We start from the raw sequence: 20,171 nt of genomic DNA, 5'->3' as shown, positions 1-20,171 counted from the left end.
CTTGGTGCTCCAGAAACACCGGAACGAGTTCTGAAGAATTCTGCACTGGCGTCACGAGACATCGAGCTGCTGCGACGAGAGCCAGGTTCACGAGCTCGTTAATCAGCTCCTCTGTTCCCGAGGGGTGCCCCACCGACATTGGTGGGGGATTGTGGCCCTCCACAAAATACTACCATGGTTGCGCCAGCCACGCTCAGCCTGTCTCCTCTATACCTGCGCCACCATACCAGGCATCAGAGTTGAGACAGTCATCTACTCCTTCGAGGACTCCTGCAGTCCACGAAGCCAGCAATCTTCACCGGCTTGTCCTTCGGCGATCCACGTCGGATGGTAAGTACCCACTTCTGCGGCATTCCCATTGAGATGTGTTCTCTAATTCGAGCCACATGGTTTGAAAAGTTCTAGGTCATGTACCTTCCAAGAACTGTATTAGTGTCACATATCGCTATGCCAGCTATGTCAGCCACAATACCATGAGAACCTCTCTATCATTTCTTTGGGATTGCATCAGGGAATTCTCCCTTCTTCAGCAACGAGGCTCTGTACTGTTTAATGCTCTGGCTTCTGGTTCCTGCTTCAGAACCAAAGTTCCAGGTGCATTTGCTGATCTGATAAATACAAGATCCAGCAAATACTGCCTCAAGTGCAAGTCCACCTCAAAGCCTGACAACAGGTCTCGATGTCTCCTTGTACAGCACACAGTAATGCGGGTACCGCTCTCGCTCCCATGGGAGGTTACACGATATCCAGATTACACAAGCCCCTCCAGTTGGACACCTCCTGGTCTCCCAACTGGCTGGATATCAGAACGGCCACCCCACCTTTTACCAAAGTTCCCGGTACACTCCCCCAGACGCTACAAAGCGCAGAGAGGGGGAGGGGGTGTTGGGGAGTTTTAATTACACTATTCTTTCTTTCAACAGAAAGTAATTACTCTCCGCCCATCCTGGACCTCAGAAATACCAACTTTCTTCAGAAGGCACAGGTAAAATGGTATCTCTCATTACCATGCTTCCATATCGCAGTAAGTACATTACCTCTAATCTTTCTATGTGCTTCATGGTGAGTCAACAATATTACAATCCCAAGCTCTGCCGGTTGCACCAGCTTCGGCAACTAGGGTATTCATTGAATCACTATCGGTGACTGCTGTTTTCTCTGCGGAGTGCAACATCATTCACGCCTTCCTTGCATGGACAGCTGCATAACCACAGTCAGTCCACACAAGGAGCTCTAACTTCTTCAATACTCACTATACATTTACTAACTGGGATTACTGTCACTGCCATAAATCCCTTATACAACACTTCTGGACACCACAGTCACAAGGACCTTCCTGTCCAGCAACCGCGCAGACATTCTAATAAATTCCTACATGTTCCTGTGCGCATATTCCATAACCTCAGCCCCTCAATTCTTCATTGTCAGGCTATGGAGTTTTTTCACTATGCACTTTCCTCATAGATCCAAAACTACTATGGGTTAGATTCAGTGATATTCTATTATCAGTGGGTCTAAGCTGTTCAACCGCTTTCATCCCTCATCTATATTGCAGATCTAGAACCAAAACCTAGTCTGATCCTGCTCATGCTCGCATTTACTCAGGGTTGTAAGTTTTGACCCAAAATCTTCTCAACCCAATATGCGTCTATTCCGCTCCAGGCACGGTTTCACATAAACTTCCTGGACCTTGTAGCCATGAGTTATACCCTTATGCCTTCCAATACTGCTTCTGCAACAAATCTTTGTGCATACAGACAGACAGCATAGGGACAATGTGCTTTCCAACACACAAGCAAGCACAACCTCTTAGCTGCTCTGCAAGGAAGCTGCGCAGCTCTACCCTTGGCCCTTGCTCACTCTATGCATCCTCGGGCCACTTATCTAAGAGACTTACTGAACACACTAGCAGACCTTCTCCATGTAGGTTTCCATCCTCTCGAATGATCTTGCACTACATGTGTAGCGGGAAAAATCTTCTAACACTGAGGTCAACAGAGCTTGCCCTCTGCGTCCGAATCCAACCATACGGTGCACAGATTCTACTCCCTACACATGTTTCCAATGCGTTCCCATAGACGCCTTTCTTCCATCAAGGACCTCTTAAATGTATCTCTTTTGCTGTCTCTCATAGCCAGCAATCTTCTAATGTTGAACCGGGACGGTGTTCACTGTTCCTCAGACCCACGTCCTAGCCGAGACCAGTATGCTTCCCATACTTCTCAATCTATCACACCAGTAACCAATTTGCCTTCTCACGAATCAGTCTCAAATCGTAGACTCACTGATGTTCTCAGGTACTGGTAGCATCACAAAACCTTCCACACATAAATCCTACCATTCAAAATGGCATGATTTACCACATGACGCATATAAAAGGATATTACCCTTTTTTGTTTTTCTACACCACTCTTTTCTCTTGCTCCCTCGGATTCTGCTCCCCAGACATCCTGCACATAGGTACACCTCTTTTCCAATTGGTGTATCGTTTGGGAGTGGGGATTCCTGATTTACGGTAAACCCCTTCTGAGTCAGCTTACCATGGATTATCCACTGATCAAGCCGCCTCTATTTTCACTAGTCACGGAATGGAACCTATATTTTATCCTTATAAGTCTCATACGTTCTCCGTTCAAGCCTTTCCATTCCTATCATTTCACAGTTTGACGTGGAAAATACTTTCCCTCATAAATGTCATTTCTGCCAACAGGGTCAGTGAGTTACACACTTTGTTACATACTCATCTGACCCTGCGTTCCTCCGTCACCGAATGGTTTTTACGCATTCAACTTCCTATCTTTCTTAATGTAGACATTGCATCTCACCTTACTCAGGATATACTCTGCCCATTTTTTCCAACACCTCTCTCTCACCAGTGCAAGAGGGTTTTTTCCACTTCTTGGACAGTAATAGTGCACTTGCATTCTATCTAGATCGCACTACATTCCATAGGAATTCCACCTAACTCTTTCCTTCTGTGGCAAGAGTCAAGCTGCGAGTTCCAGTGGGCAAACAGACCTATTCCTCCTAATTGACGGTCTGTATCTCTTTTCTACCAACAAGCAGGCATTGCACTACAACACTGTGTGTAACCACACTCTGTTGTATCCGTCCCAGCCTTAATAGCTTCCCCTCTGCCGCTGCTGCTTGTACATATTTATCAGGCTGCAATCTGGAGCTCTCTCCATATCTTCGCAGCCCATTATTGCTTAGATACGACTAGCCGGCATGCCCCATGTTTGCCCAGTCCGTCTATTCTTATTCTTTCTGTTTAACTACCCAACATCCTTCCACCAACCCGTTACGGGTTTCAGGATGCCCTCCGTTCCAAATTCCACCCCCGTCATTGCGCCTTTCGCGCTTCTTGGGTGCATTTGGTGCACTCTTGGGCATCCTCAGCTCGGTACTCACCCATTTGTGAGGCCTGCCATCCTGCTTCTCCTGTGAGAAAGTGAATGTTGCTTACCTGTAACAGGTGTTCTCACAGGACAGCAGGATGTTAGTCCTCACGAAACCCACCCACCACCCCGCGGAGTTGGGTCTGTATACATTTTTACTTTTATTTTAGCTTCGCTTGCGCTTTTAGCTATAAGACTAGACTGAGGGAGACACATGTGGCTCACAGGGATAATTGCAGGCTGAGCATGCCCAGTGCACTCAGTCAAAGCTTTGTAGAAACTTTGACAGAAAAGTTTTCCGTACAGGGCTCCATCCTGTGATGTCACCCATATGTGAGGACTAACATCCTGCTGTCCTGTGAGAACACCTGTTACAGGTAAGCAACATTTGCTTTACCTATATTATCGCCACTCTCTCTTCTGTGTCTGCTTCTGTATCTCCCTGAGGATGGGTCCTAGACCTGATGCAGAGGCAAACACCATCACCTTTCCTGTGTCAGCAATCTGTTCTGAATTTTGTGCAATTTTCTATACTTAGTTTAGTTTAGATTATTGCTCTTATACTACCTTTCCAAACAGATCAAAGAGGTTTACATTAAAAAAAAAAGTCTTAACAATAAAAAGTGCAAAAAGTATAACATAAAGCAATCATAATATGCTATAAAATCAGATAAGTCTAACAACAGAAAAAAAATCAATAGCAATTATAACACAGTGTGAGGCAGTGCCCCTATTTTCCCCCTTAAACCTTAGCAGGACCAGGCTAGATACCTGGTCCACCTTAATTCTCCTAAAAAGAGAGAGCTCTGTGGGGCCCAGCAGGGGAAGAATAACAGTTGAGACCCAGGTGGGTTAATTAGACCAGACCCAGATCTCCAGGGGGAAGACAGCTCCTGTAGAATAATGTTGTCCAAACACTGAAGCTGTAAAGAAAGCTGTGAGGACAGAGAATACCCTGTTCTGAAGTTTAACAGTCTACTATTGTTTTGTTTTGATTGAAGATTTAAAATAAAGATAAAGTGTTTTGAAAAGGCTGGAGTCAATCCAGCCAAGGGATCTCTGCTCAGGTCCCATGCACAGGTTCAAAACTAAAAAATTAACTAATAAAATCAATTAATGTTAAAAGCCTGTCTGAATAGCTACTGAAGTACTTGAATATAATCTGCTTTGAATAGCTACAGTACCTGAATGTGATCTGCTTTAAAGTGTCAAAAAGCAGAAAAAAATAAAAAATTTCTTTCCTGACCTTGCTGTAATTCTGTTCAAAATGAGCAAAACTTTGGAGCACATCCCACAATCAAAGTTCTTGTCAAGCCATGAGAATGCCCCAATAAATCTCTGTGATTGTGAATGTTATATCCATCACTGATTGCTTTTCTAACTCTTCAGTTTTATCTCCTGCTTCTCTGAGGACAAGCAGGATGGTAGTCCTCACACGTGGTTGACATCATCGGATGGAGCCTAACACGGAACTTTGATCTCAAAGAATCTAAAACTTTAAGATAGATGCACGAGCAAAAATTTAATAGATAATATTCTTTTTGGGGGGTGTCGTGTCAGAAAATGAAAGCAGCAATAATAGAAAAAATCTATAGTACTTTAATTAACATGTACAAATTAACAGATTATTCAGATCACCCATTTCTTTGTTTAATTCCTTCCATCCTGCACACCTGAAGGAAGAGACCTATCAGGTCCTGAAAATTCACATGTATCGTCATATTTTAAAATTCTAATGGGATCAGGTTACCTCATGGTTTTTAAGCCTCTTAGGTGAATAATGCCAGATATTAAGGCTTCCCAGAATAGAAATAGTTGTAACAAGTTTGATGGTGAGATATTACCAGCTGATAAAGTAATATTTGCCAAGGCTTCTCTAAAGATATTTGAGCAAGAAGGAGATGGACCTACCATATTCCGTTATTCTCTTCCACTCCTCCTCTGAACTGGAACAGAAGAGGTTATTGCTCACATGCTTGTACAGGTTTTATCCACCACCTGAAGGCTTCCACTCACAATATATGTATTGCTGCCCAGGGCAGGAGTAAGTCTGAGCAGCTTCCATTATATTCTGCGGCATAAAATGTGTTCTAAATTATTTTCTTTTCCTCCTATGGAAGATTGAAGGTGCTGAGCTATGCCACCATCTCATAAACTTTTATTTCACGTGAAATATGAGATGTGTCAAGACAGAAATCCCCAAAATACCAGTTTTCCTAGCGTGTAGCAGATGGACTCAAAACAAGTGGGTATAGTGTGCTCGTGCTAGCAGTTGGAGATGGATCTGACGTCAGCACGGGTATATATACCCCCACAGGAAGTGTAGCAATTCAGTAATTTCCGTCTCCAAAGCAGTTTGGAGCTACCTCACGCTCGCTGAGCGTGTTTCCAAATTCTACATGAAGACGAGCCCAGCGGTGATGCCAGTCGGTCCCTCCCCCAGTTGAGTTTCCCGAGGCGATTTCCATGGTCCCTCGGAGGTAAGTGCCTCGGTCCGGTGGCCGGCTCGCGGCAGGGACCTAGCCCCCGAGTGAGAAGGGCTCGGGCGCAGCATAGAGGCAGCCTCGGTCTCGGCGTGGACTTGGCCCCCGAGCGAGACGAGTTCGGGCGTGGCCCAGAGGCAGCGGGTGCACTTCCTCGAGCGCGGCGGTGACGGTACTCACCCTCTCCTCCCGCAGCTGGAGACCGCTCCGGTCGCAACCGGGAAGCGCCAAAGACAAGGTAAGGCGTACATCTTTACTTGGTCTCCGAGGAAGCGAGGATTTGCAGAGTCTGCCTATGTGGCAATCCGCCACGGAGGTCACCATTTTTCTGCCTGGTTTGTCACGTTGTTAGGCGCACGTTGTTAGGCGCGCGTTCATAGGCGCCCGCTGATAAGCGTCCGTTCCTAGGCGCGCATGGAGCGTAAGAGAGCCCATGCGTCAGCGGAGCCGGCCCCTCCAGCATCAGGCATGAGCCTCTGCTCGGCATGCAATCTCAAAGCCACACAGAGTGAGGAAGCAGACTCCCTTTGTGCCCAATGTGAAGAGGCCCTGGGAGTTCCAGGCCAGGACCAGTCACAGCCCAGCGTACTTGCCAGTTCCTCAGGGAACACCCCGGACCTAGCAGGCAGCAGTGAGCAGCCGGGGACCCCGAGGGACCTGGTACCCCTCAGACCAGATCCTGCTTCTCTCTCCTGGGTGGAATTATTCAAGGGGATTCATGCCTTTGTCTCAATGCAGGCTGCTCCCCGAGCGGGTCCATACGTACCGGATGACCCGGCCCCGGGACCCTCAAGTCCTAGGCATGGCCACGTGCCTCCCGGGGCCCCCACTTATGGGGATTCAGATTGCCCTGAGGAAGACGACGAGTCCCCCGAGGAGGGAGAACTTCCCTCGGGGGTTGAACCATATCGGACCATGAGGCGCTTCTTTTTGAAAGGAAATCTCCCAGGCCTGATCTCTCAATGCCTGTCAGAGCTAGCTCTTCCGGGCCATGATGCCCCAGAGGAACCTAGAATGAACCCCCTGTTAGAGGGCCTGCGCCAAACGTCTCACCATTTTTCCCCTCCTACAAGTAGCTCAGCAGTTAATCGATCTGGAATGGAATACGCCGGAGGCCTCATTCAAAGGGGGTCGGGCCTTGGCTGGCATGTACCCCTTAGACCCGGCAACTAAGGAGAAGCTGGCGTGCTCCCAGGTAGACGCCATAGCGCAATTGTGAAGCTCACCACCATTCCGGTGGAGGGGGAGACGGCCCTCAAGGATACACATGACCGGCGCATGGACGCCATTCTGAAACAAGCCTTTGAGGTGGCAGCCATGTCCCTACGAATTGCGACCTGCTGCACCGTGGTGACACGTTCCTGTTTATCACAGGCTAGGAACAACACCCCAGGAGAAGAAATGGAATCAGCTCTCTCGTTCCTCACTGATGCAGCCTCCGACCTAGTCCGTACGGCAGCCAAAGGAGTGTCATCCTCAGTGGCGGCCAGGAGACAGCTCTGGCTACTTAATTGGTCGGCCGACGACTCCTCCAAGACACGCCTCACGAGAATGCCCTTTGAGGGATCCCTCCTGTTCGGCAGTGACCTTGAGAAACTGGCCAATAAATGGGGCGCCTCTCCATTACCCCATCTACCAGAAGACCGGTCAAGGAGGAACCAGCGCCCCTTTCCCAAACCATCCAGAGGTAGAACCTCTCAGCGCTTCAACCCTTACAGGACTCGCCACCAAGCACCTCGTTCACAGGCCAGGAACCAGTCCTTTCGGCCTAAGCACAACAAGAGGGAAACCGGCTCGGGTTCGGGTCCCGGCCATACCCCACAATGACAATCAGCCGACCCATCCGGGGGTCGCGGCCATAGGGGGCAGGCTATCCCTCTTCTACCGCAGGTGGGTCGAGATTACCTCGGATCAGTGGGTCCTCGCCATCAACCGAGAGGGGTATTACCTGGATTTTCTTCGACTTCCGCCGGACAGGTTTGTGGAATCTCCTTGTTTGCCCATCAAGAGGACGGCCCTAGAAGTTACTTTGCGGAGGCTCCTGTCCCTAAAGGCCATAATCCCAGTGCCTGCAAGGGAGCTGAATTCTGGGCATTATTCCATTTATTTCATCGTGCCCAAGAAGGAGGGCACTTTCCGGCCCGTCCTGGACCTCGTCAGTCAACCGATACCTACGGGTCCCCAGCTTTCGCATGGAAACTCTGCGGTCTGTCAAAAATTCAGTACAGCCAGGGGAGTTTCTTACATCCCTAGATCTGTCGGAAGCCTACCTGCATATCCCAATCCATCGGGATCATCAGCGCTATTTACGCTTCAAGGTCCTGGACCAACACTTCCAGTTCCGAGCTTTACCCTTCGGGTTAGCCACCGCGCCGCGGACCTTTACCAAGGTCATAGTAGTAGGGGCAGCGTCCCTCAGGAAGGAGGGAATCCTCATCCATCCCTACCTGGACGATTGGCTGATCCGGGCGAAGTCACCAGAGGAGAGCCACCAGGCAACCAACAGAGTTATAGCTCTTCTGGAAAGCCTAGGATGGGTTGTAAACTTGAACAAGAGTTCCCTACAGCCTTCTCAGTCACTGGAATACCTAGGAGTCCGATTCAACACCCAGGAAGACAAGGTCAGCCTGACCTCCAAGAGAAGATCAAAGCTCCGGAATCGTCTGCAGGCCCTGCTGAGCGCCACCCGGCCCACAGCTTGGGATTACTTACAGGTCCTCAGCCTTATGGCATCCACTCTGGAGGTGATACCATGAGACCATTACAAAGCGCCCTCCTATCTCGGTGGAGCCCGCAATCACAGAACTACACCACATACCTACCTCTACCAGCCAGAGTGCGGAATCAGATATGGTGGTGGTTGCAATCCGGCCACATGAGCCAGGGGTCAAGAATGTCCTCCCCAGCCTGGACCCTGCTCACTACGGATGCCAGCCTGAATGGATGGTGAGCGCATTGCGAAGAACTCACTGCCCAAGCGCGGTGGAACAGAGAAGAGTCCGGGTGGAACATCAACCAACTAGAGGCACGGGCAGTCAGGCTAGCATGCCTGCGATTTGCCCACAGGCTTCGCAACAGAGCGGTCAGAGTGATGTCAGACGGTTGATGTATGCCACCACGGTGGCATACATCAACCGACAGGGCGGAACCAGAAGCCAACAGGTATAGCCCTCCTGATGACTTGGGCGGAAGCAAATCTCCAGGACATCTCCGCCGTCCACATCGCCGGGAAGGACAACACCACGGCAGACTTCCTCAGCAGAGAAAGCCTAAATCCAGGGGAATGGCAGCTGTCGCCCACAGCTTTCCAGATGATTGTGGATCAGTGGGGGACGCCGGGCATGGACATACTAGCGGACAGATCCAACGCTCAAGTTCCCAGATATTTCAGCCGCAGGCGGGATCCTCTATCCCAGGGGATCAATGCCCTGGTACAACCATGGCCTCAGGAGATCCTGCTATATGCCTTTCCTCTATGGCCCCTGCTGGGTGCCATTATACACAAGATCCAGCGGCACAGAGGCCTAGTTCTTCTAGTGGCCCCGGACTGGCCAAGAAGACCCTGGTACTCAGACATGAGAAGACTACTGGCAGGGAATCCGCTTCCCCTGCCTCCACACAGGGACCTGCTGCGGCAAGGTCCCATTCTCCACGAGGATCCAGCTCAATTCTCTCTTATGGTCTGACCCTTGAGAGGGCTAGACTGAAGAAGAGAGGATACTCGGGGCCGGTAATAGATACCCTCCTCCGAGCACGCAAGTTCTCCACATCCCTAACATATATAAGGATCTGGAGAGTCTTTGAAGCCTGGTGCGAAACTCACGGCACCAATCCGGAGGGATGGCAACAGCATCGCCACACACCCAGACGTTTCATGTTTCCTGAAAGGAGTCAAACACATTCGCCCGCCACTGAAGTGGCCAGTAACCCTGTGGAACCTCAACCTAGTTTTGGAATTTCTAGCAGGACACGCCTTCAGACCACTTCGAGGCCTGTCTCTCCGTTTGTTGACCTTGAAGATGGTGTTCTTGCTGGCTGTATGTTCAGCACGCCGCATCTCAGAGCTACAAGCACTGTCCTGCCGTGATCCGTTTCTCAGAATCACTCCAGAGGCTATCCATCTTCGCACGGTTCCTTCCTTCTTACCCAAAGTAGTCTCACAATTTCACCTCAACCAAACCATATCCTTGCCAACCACGGAAGGTTTGAAGAAGTCAGAAGAAGGTCGAATACTGCGTCATCTCGACATCGGCAGACTACTGGCCAGATACTTGGAAATGTCAGAAGCAGTACGAAAAACGGACCATCTGTTCGTCCTTCACAGCGGGAAGAAGCAAGGGTAAGCGGCCTCACGGCCAACCATTGCCCGCTGGATCAAAGAAGTTATCAAGGCGGCCTACGTAGAGGCAGGAAAACCACCACCTCTACGAGTCAAGGCTCACTCTACCAGAGCGCAAGCGGCCTCTTGGGCAGAAACTAGGATGCTGTCGCCTGCAGAGATATGTAAAGCAGCGACGTGGTCCTCCCTCCATACCTTCTCCAGATTCTACCGTCTGGACGTTCAGGCCAGGGAGGACACAGCATTTGCGAGGGCAATCCTAAACGGACCTCGGGCAGCCTCCCGCCCAGTCCGGGAGTAGCTTTTGTACATCCCACTTGTTTTGAGTCCATCTGCTACACGCTAGGAAATGTTGAGATTACTTACCTGATAATCTCCTTTTCCTTAGTGTATGCAGATGGACTCAGCATCCCGCCCGGCTGCCGGTATACATGGGGATTCGCCGACTCACGGTAAGCCATGTTTGCTTATATGGGCTTCCACCCTGCCGGGTGTCGATGCCTTCCAGTTGAGAACACTGGCGGTCTCCAGCTACCATCAATTGGTCAGGGTAATCCTGTTCATTTAAACGATTGGTCAGTCACACATATATCCATAAAAGCTTTTGCAAGGAAGATTACTGAATTGCTACACTTCCTGTGGGGGTATATGTACCCGTGCTGACGTCAGATCCGTCTCCAACTGCTAGCACGAGCACACTATACCCACTTGTTTTGAGTCCATCTGCATACATTAAGGAAAAGGAGATTATCAGGTAAGTAATCTCAACATTGGCAATCGTTTTTAATGCTTTTAAAGACAAGGTACTGATTTCTGTGCCAGAGTTTGTAGCAATCACCTTTTTAAAAGCACTTTGGCAGACTCTGCCTACTACACAAACAGCCTAAAATTCTCACTAATTAGCGGGCCGATACAGTAAGACGCGTGGGAGAGCGGGCGAGCGCCTGCTCTCCCGACGCGCACCCAGACTACTCTCCTGGATGCGTGAGTCAGTAAATAAAGATATGCAAATTAGGGCCCGAGGTAATAGGCGCTAGGGACACTAGCGCTTCCCTACAGAAGCGTCGGCTGTTAGCAGGTTTGACAGCCGGCACTCAGTTTTACCGGCATTGGTTCTCGAACCCGCTGACAGCCACAGGTTCGGAAAACAGACACTGGCAAAATTGAGCATCAGTCTTCCAACCCGCGGGCCGCGGGCAGATTTTTTAATCTTTTTTTAAATTTTTTTTAATTTTTGGGGTCTCCGACTTAATATCGCTATGAAATTAAGTCGGAGGGTGTACAAAAAGCAGTTTTTTCTGCTTTACTGTACACTTTCCCTGTGCCAGCCGAAATTGGGCAGGTGTTAATTTCTGAAAGTAAAATGTGCGGCTTCACTGCACATTTTACTTTCTGTATCATGCGGGAATAACTAATAGGCCCATCAACATTTGCATGTTGCGGGCGCTATTAGTTTTGGGGCGGTTGGCCGCACGTATTCGATGCGCTATTACCCTTTACTGTATAAGGGATAAAAATAGCGCGTCGAAAATGTGCGGCCAAACCGGGGCTAAAGGTGCGCTCAGCACCATACTGAATCGGCCCATAGGTGTGCCACTCCCTAGCTTCATTCCTTATCTGTATATCCTCTTCTGCTTATACAAGCTGCACAAATGCACCCATACTGCTGCATTTATACAGATCATTCATGCTCACATACTATTAACATATCAGGTAAGACATACTGGACTAAATACAAATTTAACTTAAAATATTGAAAATGTATTCTTAAAAACTTCAGTTTCTTTTTTCTTTTTTTTAAATTTTTTGTGGCCCCTTCTGAATTGAAAGGAGCAGGAGGGTATCAGTTTTTATTTGCACTTTCCATGCTCAATTATATGTCTAATGACTAGCATTATTCCTAAGCTTTGCTGAAACTGAGTTGGAGAATAGGGCTTCCTATCGTATAGGTCACTTTTGTAATGTGGCTATTGGATGTTCTGGGCAAGGTTCTGTTAGGAGGACATCCTCTATCAGTTTGCCTTTTGGGGATGCCCTGCATTGTGTGCTGCAGAGATGAAGCCCTTCTGGTGGACAGATGCGGCTCCAGTTTGTACTGTCTCTGCCCTTGCTGTTCTGTTCTGATAAGTTCAGGTCTGTTTTGAACTATGAGATATGTTCTCATATTGATGCTTTAGACTTTAGGAAAGTAACTTTGTCTTCTTTTGCCCCAGGTAGCCACTTCGATTTTTAGCTCCTTGGGATAAGGGCAAAGACTTGTGCCTATGTGTAATTTGTTGTAAAACATGCCAGCTTTGGAAACAATATAAATTCCACTTGTCTCAGTATTTTGGTGTTTGATGATTAATTATGTAATCTGCTTTGTACAGTATTGCTGAGAAAGGCAGACTATAAACGTTGAAATAAGTAAATAAAAATTAGCAAAATAAGCATTGCAGGGATTGAATATTGAATGGTCTTTATAAAGAGAAAGCCTGCTTTGCCAGCCGAAACACCAACACTTCACCTTAATGTGTAGGATAGCTGTCATCTAGTGATGCAGAAAAAACGTTTGTAATGTTATCACACATGCAATATGCTGACCTTCCACACCAGCTGATTTTCATGCTTTATATCTTCCTAAGCTGATAACCAGAAAAATGAGCAGGGTCAAACCTGTAAATCATAAACAAGGTTGCCAACTCATAAAATCTTTTTTTTTCTTTATCTACCATCTTCTAAATGTTTACTGACTTTTTTTACGCATTTACATTTTATAGTTGCCACTTCATATAGGCAGCTCATCCTTAAGAGTGCATGTAAATACAATATACATGTTACCTTAGAAGACTGTGCTTTGAATGTCCATGTATAATTAATTTTTATTGATACATGATTTTTTTTTTTTTTACTGTGTGTGGAGAAGTGGCAACGGGGGGGTTTTCATGCAAGGCTGTAAGTTTGCCTAGGTCACCTAATATCCTTGTACCGGCCCTGACAGCAACACTTCCTGCAGTTCCTATTGTTCCTTGGCTGAGCCTGACCCTGTTTAGCCTCTGAGGTCTCACGCAAGATTTTATGGCATCAGGCTGTATTTACAGTACTTAAAGGTGAATTTTAAAAGTCCAATGCATGCATCAATTAGGGGATGCATGCACAAGTCGGGCTGCCGCACGCCCATCGAATTTTGAAAGCATCGAGATGCACACATATCTCCAGCAGCATGCACATTTCACTGAAAAAAGGGGCAGAGTCTGGACAGGGCATAGGCAATGCAGGGCAGGGAGGGGCCAAGAGAAATGAATGCAAATACTTACGTGCCTGGGCACACATCCAGGTCAAGTGCCACATAACCAGAATGCAGCAGCCAGAATCCTAACTAATTCCAGAAGAAGAGACCACATCTCTCCCATTCTAATAAATCTACACTGGCTGCCAATACACTACAGAATCCTACACAAGTCCTTCACCATCATCCATAAATCAATCCACTCCCAAGCCCCTCTCAACCTCCAAATCCCCCTCAGACTACACACATCATCCAGACCCATCAGAAAAGCCTACAAAGGTTCGCTGACTGTTCCCCCAACTAAATCTACACACCATATTGCACTCAGAGACCGGGCCTTTTCTACAGTGGGCCCCACTCTTTGGAATACCTTACCACCAGATCTCAGACTTGAACCTTGCCTATTAACAGTCAGAAAAAGGCTTAAGACTTGGCTATTTAAACAAGCCTTTCCCGACTCTAATAGCCAGGGAAGAGATCCTACGGCAGGGAGAGACCCTACAGCAACATCCATTGAGAGACCTTAATGCAGAATTGAGATACCCTACTGCACAATGTAAATAGTATCCTTAAAGAGACATTACTGCACAATGTAAATAATCTACCTCTGTAAAGTTTATTTAATTCATGTCTATTCCTGTCTCCTTCCTCCCCCAGTTTCAACAACCTTGTTATATTGTAACTTTTTACTTCCTCGGCACTGGTTAAAAGTACATAGTTATTGCACTCCCTGTTATCTGTTATCTGTAAACCGGCATGATATGATTGCATCATGAATGCCGGTATAGAAAAGCTTTAAATAAAATAAATAAATAAATAGCTTTACTTCTGCTATGGAGGAAATGTAAGTTAAGAGAAACAAAATACTATCCATCCATGAGGGGTTTTAAGAGTCTGGGGTAACTGGGGGAGCGTAGTCTATTAAACTAGGGGGGTTTGAAGATCCTAGCTCTTAACTGGTTGAACTGGTGAAACTGGCAATGGCATGGTGCACGCCCTGTTTTAAAATCCCCAAATTTAAGCGGTAGACGTAGGATTTGTGCACTTACATGCATGCTTATTTAAAATTGGGCGCACATATGCAGATGCCCAAGCTATTTTATAACATGTGTCATATGTATGCGCAAGTTATAGAATGACCGCATTCCTGGGTACATGCTGGTGCTAATGTGCGCCTGGGCGCCATTTGGAAAGTTACAGTTATATTGAATACAATTGGCATTTGGCCTAAGTGATACTTAATCTTCCTTGATGCAGACTTTATTCATGATTGTTTTTCTTCTTGGTCAATAGAAAATAAAAATCTGTAGTAAATGAGCCTTAATGAGGTTTTTCTCCTCTGCTTAAAGAAAAAAATAATGTATAGTCCTTTTTTCCCGGATACAGGATGAATATAAACCAGATAAAGCTTTGTCAGAGGAGGATTTGAAAAATGCTGTTAGCGTGCATCATGCCCTGGCATTGAAGGCAACAGACTATGAGAAAAGGCCCAATGTCCTGAAACTGAAAACTGCTGACTGGAGAGTCTTCCTTTTTCAAGCTCAGTAAGTGCTTAGCTCTTCACTAATAACTAGAAATGTTGTGAAATGGAGTTGTTGCTTTATTCTAGAAGAGCTCCTGTGAAGTTATCTCTCTCCTTTTATTGTCATACTCAGTATTGTCCATTAAAGGTAAAGAAGGAGCCCATGCTAAAAGGTAATGTTGACTGGCTTCTTCCTTATCCAGTGTGGTGGTGAAGTTAATAGTATTTACGTTAGCTAAAATGTGGCAAAAAAGCATACAAACCATAAAATATCAACAAATAAAGCCTATATTGTTCAGCATTGAGTAAAAACATAGAAGCCTTCTCAGCTGCTGATTGGACAACTTGGCTGTATATAACCTCAATTTATTTCCATCAGTTTACAGTTCATTGTATTTGTACTGTACTGGGGTATAATTTGTCATTAGCAATCCCTAAAACATCCAACGAAGCAAAAAGAGTATACTGTACTGAAGGGAGAGCTTTAATTAAAAGGTCATATCTCATCTTGTAGAATTCCTTTTTTGTACTTGTCTAGCAAAGCAACAAGCCATGGGATAAGCTCTAGTTAGATGCTGAGTCAATATTGCACTGATGAGAGAATTGCAAAGTAAGAGAAAGAAGCTTTAGGAAGAGAGAGATGGGCAGGCCAGACTGGTCATGGATTAAAAGCAAATCTAAAGATAATTTGGACAGCTTTTATTTTAAACTTTTTTTTTTTACAACCACCTTATAATGCCAAAGACTAAATAAGCTGATACTCTGGCAGCATTGCAGAGGGTTCAGGAACCCATTCTATGGTTGCAGTGCTATGAGCTTGCTGGATTTTCCTCATTTTAAACACACCCCTCCCTCGCCCCTTTTTAAAAACTCCCCTCCCTCCCCCCATTTTACCTAGACTAATCATTGCAGTGATGATCCTTCAGATAGGGGCCAAATACCATGACTTTTTCTGGAGCCCAGTTCGCTGAGTCTCACCATTAGTGCCACAATTGCATGATAACCGGGACTCCCTCTACCCCCTTTGCTGTGAATATTGGCTCCATGGAATCCCTAGCCCTGGCCAACCTAAGAAACAGAAAGTGGGTTTGAGGATTGAACCTGAATTTCCTGCACAGTAGTACACAACAATGCTACTGTGTGGCCCTAGGAACAATTTATTAAACAGTAGTACTATCTAAGTTCTTTTAATATCATTTTGTCTGTTTCTTGCTGCTTGTTTTGATCTTATTTGTATGTGTACTTTATTCAAAATAGTTAATCTATATTTCACATTTTTAGAATCAAAGGTATGGACATAGAGTGGTCAATATTCAGACATAGCCGGATAAGTAAGTTAGCCGGATAAGACTTATCCGGCTAACTTACATGGGATATTCAGTAGCACGGCTATTCTGAATATGCTCATATCTGCCGCTACTTAGTCGGATAAGTCTTATCCAGCGAAGTTTATACCTGCTATGGAGCATGTCTAACTTTTCCAGTTAACTTAACCAGATTAAGTCTGAATATCACTACTTATTCAGCTACTTATATCGCTACTTATTCAGCTGGATAAGTAGCACCACCCAGTTAAGCCTACTGTCTAACTGGCTAACTATTTAGCCAGATAAGTGAAGTATCCAGCTAAGTGGTAACTGCTGAATGTAACTGGATATTCAGCGGCCGCCATTTAGCCGGATAAGTCTTACTTATCTGTCTAAGTAGCATTTGAATATTAACCTCTAAAAGGATAATTTTCAATTTTCATGACTCAGTACATAAATGCATAAGCAGGTGTGCCTAAAGTTATGCCTTTATTTTATAATTGTGCAGCAGGAGCCACACAAGTTATAAAATATCACACATCACTGCCCCAAAATTATACACACATGTTTTAGTACACATGCATTTTTTTATGTGGTATTCACACAGTTTATGCACCATTTATAAAAGTACAGGCATATATTTTACATGTTTAATAATTGTAATGTGCAAATAATATCCCTCAATTTATGCCCAGAGGAAAGTATTTTATAAAGTTGGCTGTCTGCATATATCTCACTTATGAAAATACTTGTGTGTACTTTCAAGTATCAATTCACCCAGATTGTCACCAGTTCACCCACACCCTCCAGCACTTGCCTCACCCAAAAGCTATAGATGAAAGAAAAGTCAGATTTAATGTCTACGACTTGATTTGCAAGTGCTTACTTTTATGTGCGCATGTTTGATAACTTAAACACATATTCCATCTGTAAAATATATAAATGTATGCATACTTATGAACCTCTCCCTGAAAATGCTCTCTGTGTATGCATACTTTTGTATGCTTACTCCCAACTTTCTGAAAATGTGCTTACCACACACAGAGAATTCTTAAGTGCATATATGCTGATTTGACACAGACAACCCCCAAGAAAACCTTTAAAAAATCATTCCATTATGGCTCTGAGTACACTATTCAGCTGTTCATTCCATATTTGTACTTTGCATGTATCAGTGTAATTCGTGCAAGGAGTTCTGATAAAGATCAACACAGCAGCAGTGGCCCTGCCTTACAGAGATTAATTATGTTAGCAATGATTATATAGGACACCGGCAGGTTGATAATTTGAAGATTGTAGGTGTTACTGCTGCTGTAAATTTTAATGGTTGGATTAACATCCCTAGTTTCATTATTGTAATGATGGTCCTGGGCCAGTGGTCATGCTCCCTCTAGAACTTTGCAATCAGGAGGCCTGAATCTGGCTACTAGGTGTCGCCCTTAGCAATGATTATGACTCCCCCCCACCGGCTATAGAATACTGTCTCTGTAGCATCTCCAACTGACCCAAGAAGTGGAAGTCCAAACTTGGGGGATTGAATCAGGGACCTTCCACATGGCAGAGCACAACACTGCCACTGCGCTACCAGGCTGGTCTTTAAATAGAAGTCTTTGTATTACATACAAAGTGTAGACATATAGCACAGGAAAAAAAGCATTCACGAATGAGGAAGTGAACTAGAATTAATGCTCTCTGTTGTAGAATTCCAGTCCTACTGTTGTATAAAACAATCTAGAACTAAGCAAAATACATTATGTGGCACTAGGTACATGCATGGCATCACCAAAGAAGAGAAGTAACATTTGTCATGCCTCACACAAAATAATGGCTTAATGCATTTATGTATCTTGCTTAGTGCTCTGAATACTATGGAAAGAAAATAGTTAAAAAAAAAAAAAAAAAAAAAAGTAACTATTTTTACCTAAAAAGTACCAGAGCCGAGATTTTGTATCCCTTGCATCTTTCTGAACTCATGCCACCCTACCCCAGGCTATTCAGTAAATGTGCTTGGAGAAGAAATGCCATTTGATTACAATCAGAAAGTAATCAATTTTTGTTAAATTATTTACACTTTTCAGTGTTCATAGTACTAGATCGGATTTCTAAAATGAACATTACATAGCAGATTTAGAAAACAACTTTTCATAACTTTTTGCTTTTGCTTTCAGTAGTATCAGCTTTTAGTCCCTTTTGTGTTCCACCATTCCCTAGTTCTGCTCTGCTTCTGCACATCTCCCGTGATGATGTGATGAAATCCAGATGTGTGTGCCATGGTGACAGTTTGATTTCCTTCTCTCATAGGAGCCCAGAGGAAATGGAGACATGGATTAACAAAATTAATTGCGTAGCTGCTGTGTTTTCTGCTCCACCTTTCCCAGCTGCTATTGGCTCCCAAAAGAAGTTCAGCCGTCCTTTGCTCCCTGCCACCACCACAAAGTTATCAAGGGTGAGCAATCTTCCTAGAAGGGAATCCTGTTTGATAAAGCATCGTCTTGATGATCTTGTTAGATTGTTGTTTATCACTGTGTTTACAGTAGTATTTATTACCTTTGAAAAACTATTTCAGAACAGCCAGATATAAAAGTGGCAATTATTTATTCCTACTTACAATATTCAGAAATACTTATGGATTTAGAAATTAAATGGAAAAAAGTTCTAATATTTCTCATTAAAAAAAAAAAAAGAACAATGTGAAGTCAATATTCAAAAGCCTTTTAGACGGATAATTAACAGTTATCCATCTAAATGGAATAGCTGGGTATATTCAGCCCTTATCCAGCTAAATTGTAGCTGGGGTAAAAAAGGGACATTTTGACAGCGTTTCGGGGAAGGAGCTGAGATATCCAGCTAACCTAGCTGAATATCTGGTATATCCAGCTAGATTAGCTGGATAACTTTGGACTTGCTTCAGAGCAGGCCTAAAGTTGTGCAGACATGTGTGGCCAGATAACACGCTACTTAACTGCATATCTTTAAAAGATATTCAGTTAAATAGCGCTGTCATAACAAGGAACATAAGAAGTTGCCATGCTGGGTCAGACCAAGGGTCCATCAAGCCCAGCATCCTGTTTCCAACAGAGGCAAAACCAGGCCACAAGAAAATGGCAAAACCTTCAAATCAAGGGGGCTCCAGGACAATCTCCTCCACAATATCTTACGACGTCCCTGTCAGGCCATTCTCTTGTCACCCCAAAAAACATTTCTGAGAGCAGAGGCTCCCTGTGCCAGTTTTACATTTTTTTTCCTATTTTAATGAATAGCCTGCCCCTTCTCTTCCCTCCTTACCCTCCTGTTAACAAGACAAATGGCCATGGATACCCCCTTCTCCTGACCCTCCCCATTCCCCCCAGTGCCTTCTTTTTCTTTGCTGGGAGCAAGGGACCTTCTGTCCTGCTCCCGGCACCTCCAGCGCTGCTCTAAGACAGGCTGGTCCAGCACAGCCTGCACAAATAGCCGGATAACTTTAAGCAAGTATATTCAGCGAAATGTTTATCCCACTGAATACATGGGACACGTTATCCAGCTATCTTCAGCTGGATAACGTGTCCACTAACCGCCCTACTGAATATGGACTTCATCGTATTTTACTTTTGGTTCTTGTTAAAAGCTGTGCTATTTGTATACTACAGAGATAATAAAGTATATATTTCAGAGGGTACAAAACATTATATTGCTTTTTTTTTTATCTTGAATGGCAAAAAACAAGCTAGTATATTTTTGTATGGGACTGTTACATTTTAGAAGTGGGATAAGAGAGACCAGTTAACTAGAAAAGAGAGAACATTTTTCAAAACACATTATTTCAAAGGAAGCTTTAGCTGGTTGCCCTTTTTCATCTCAGTAGCCACAAAGCT

The 20,171-nt window shown here is 45.1% G+C and overlaps 1 protein-coding gene across 2 annotated transcripts in view; it reads left to right on the top strand.

Annotated features, from left to right (window-relative positions):
• Positions 1-20,171, top strand: part of PSD3 (pleckstrin and Sec7 domain containing 3) — a 1,257,010-nt gene that overhangs the window by 1,207,758 nt on the left and 29,081 nt on the right. For both annotated transcript variants that reach the window (XM_029601790.1, XM_029601782.1), the window contains exons 13-14: positions 14,875-15,032; positions 18,619-18,763. In XM_029601790.1, coding sequence (XP_029457650.1) covers positions 14,875-15,032; positions 18,619-18,763 — 303 coding nt within the window. The remainder of the gene's footprint in view (positions 1-14,874; positions 15,033-18,618; positions 18,764-20,171) is intronic.

This window comes from Rhinatrema bivittatum, chromosome 1 (assembly GCF_901001135.1).
Source record: "Rhinatrema bivittatum chromosome 1, aRhiBiv1.1, whole genome shotgun sequence".
NCBI lineage: Eukaryota > Metazoa > Chordata > Amphibia > Gymnophiona > Rhinatrematidae > Rhinatrema > Rhinatrema bivittatum.
Note: the sequence above shows the minus strand (reverse complement) of the source record. Positions and strands in the feature narration are given on the sequence as shown.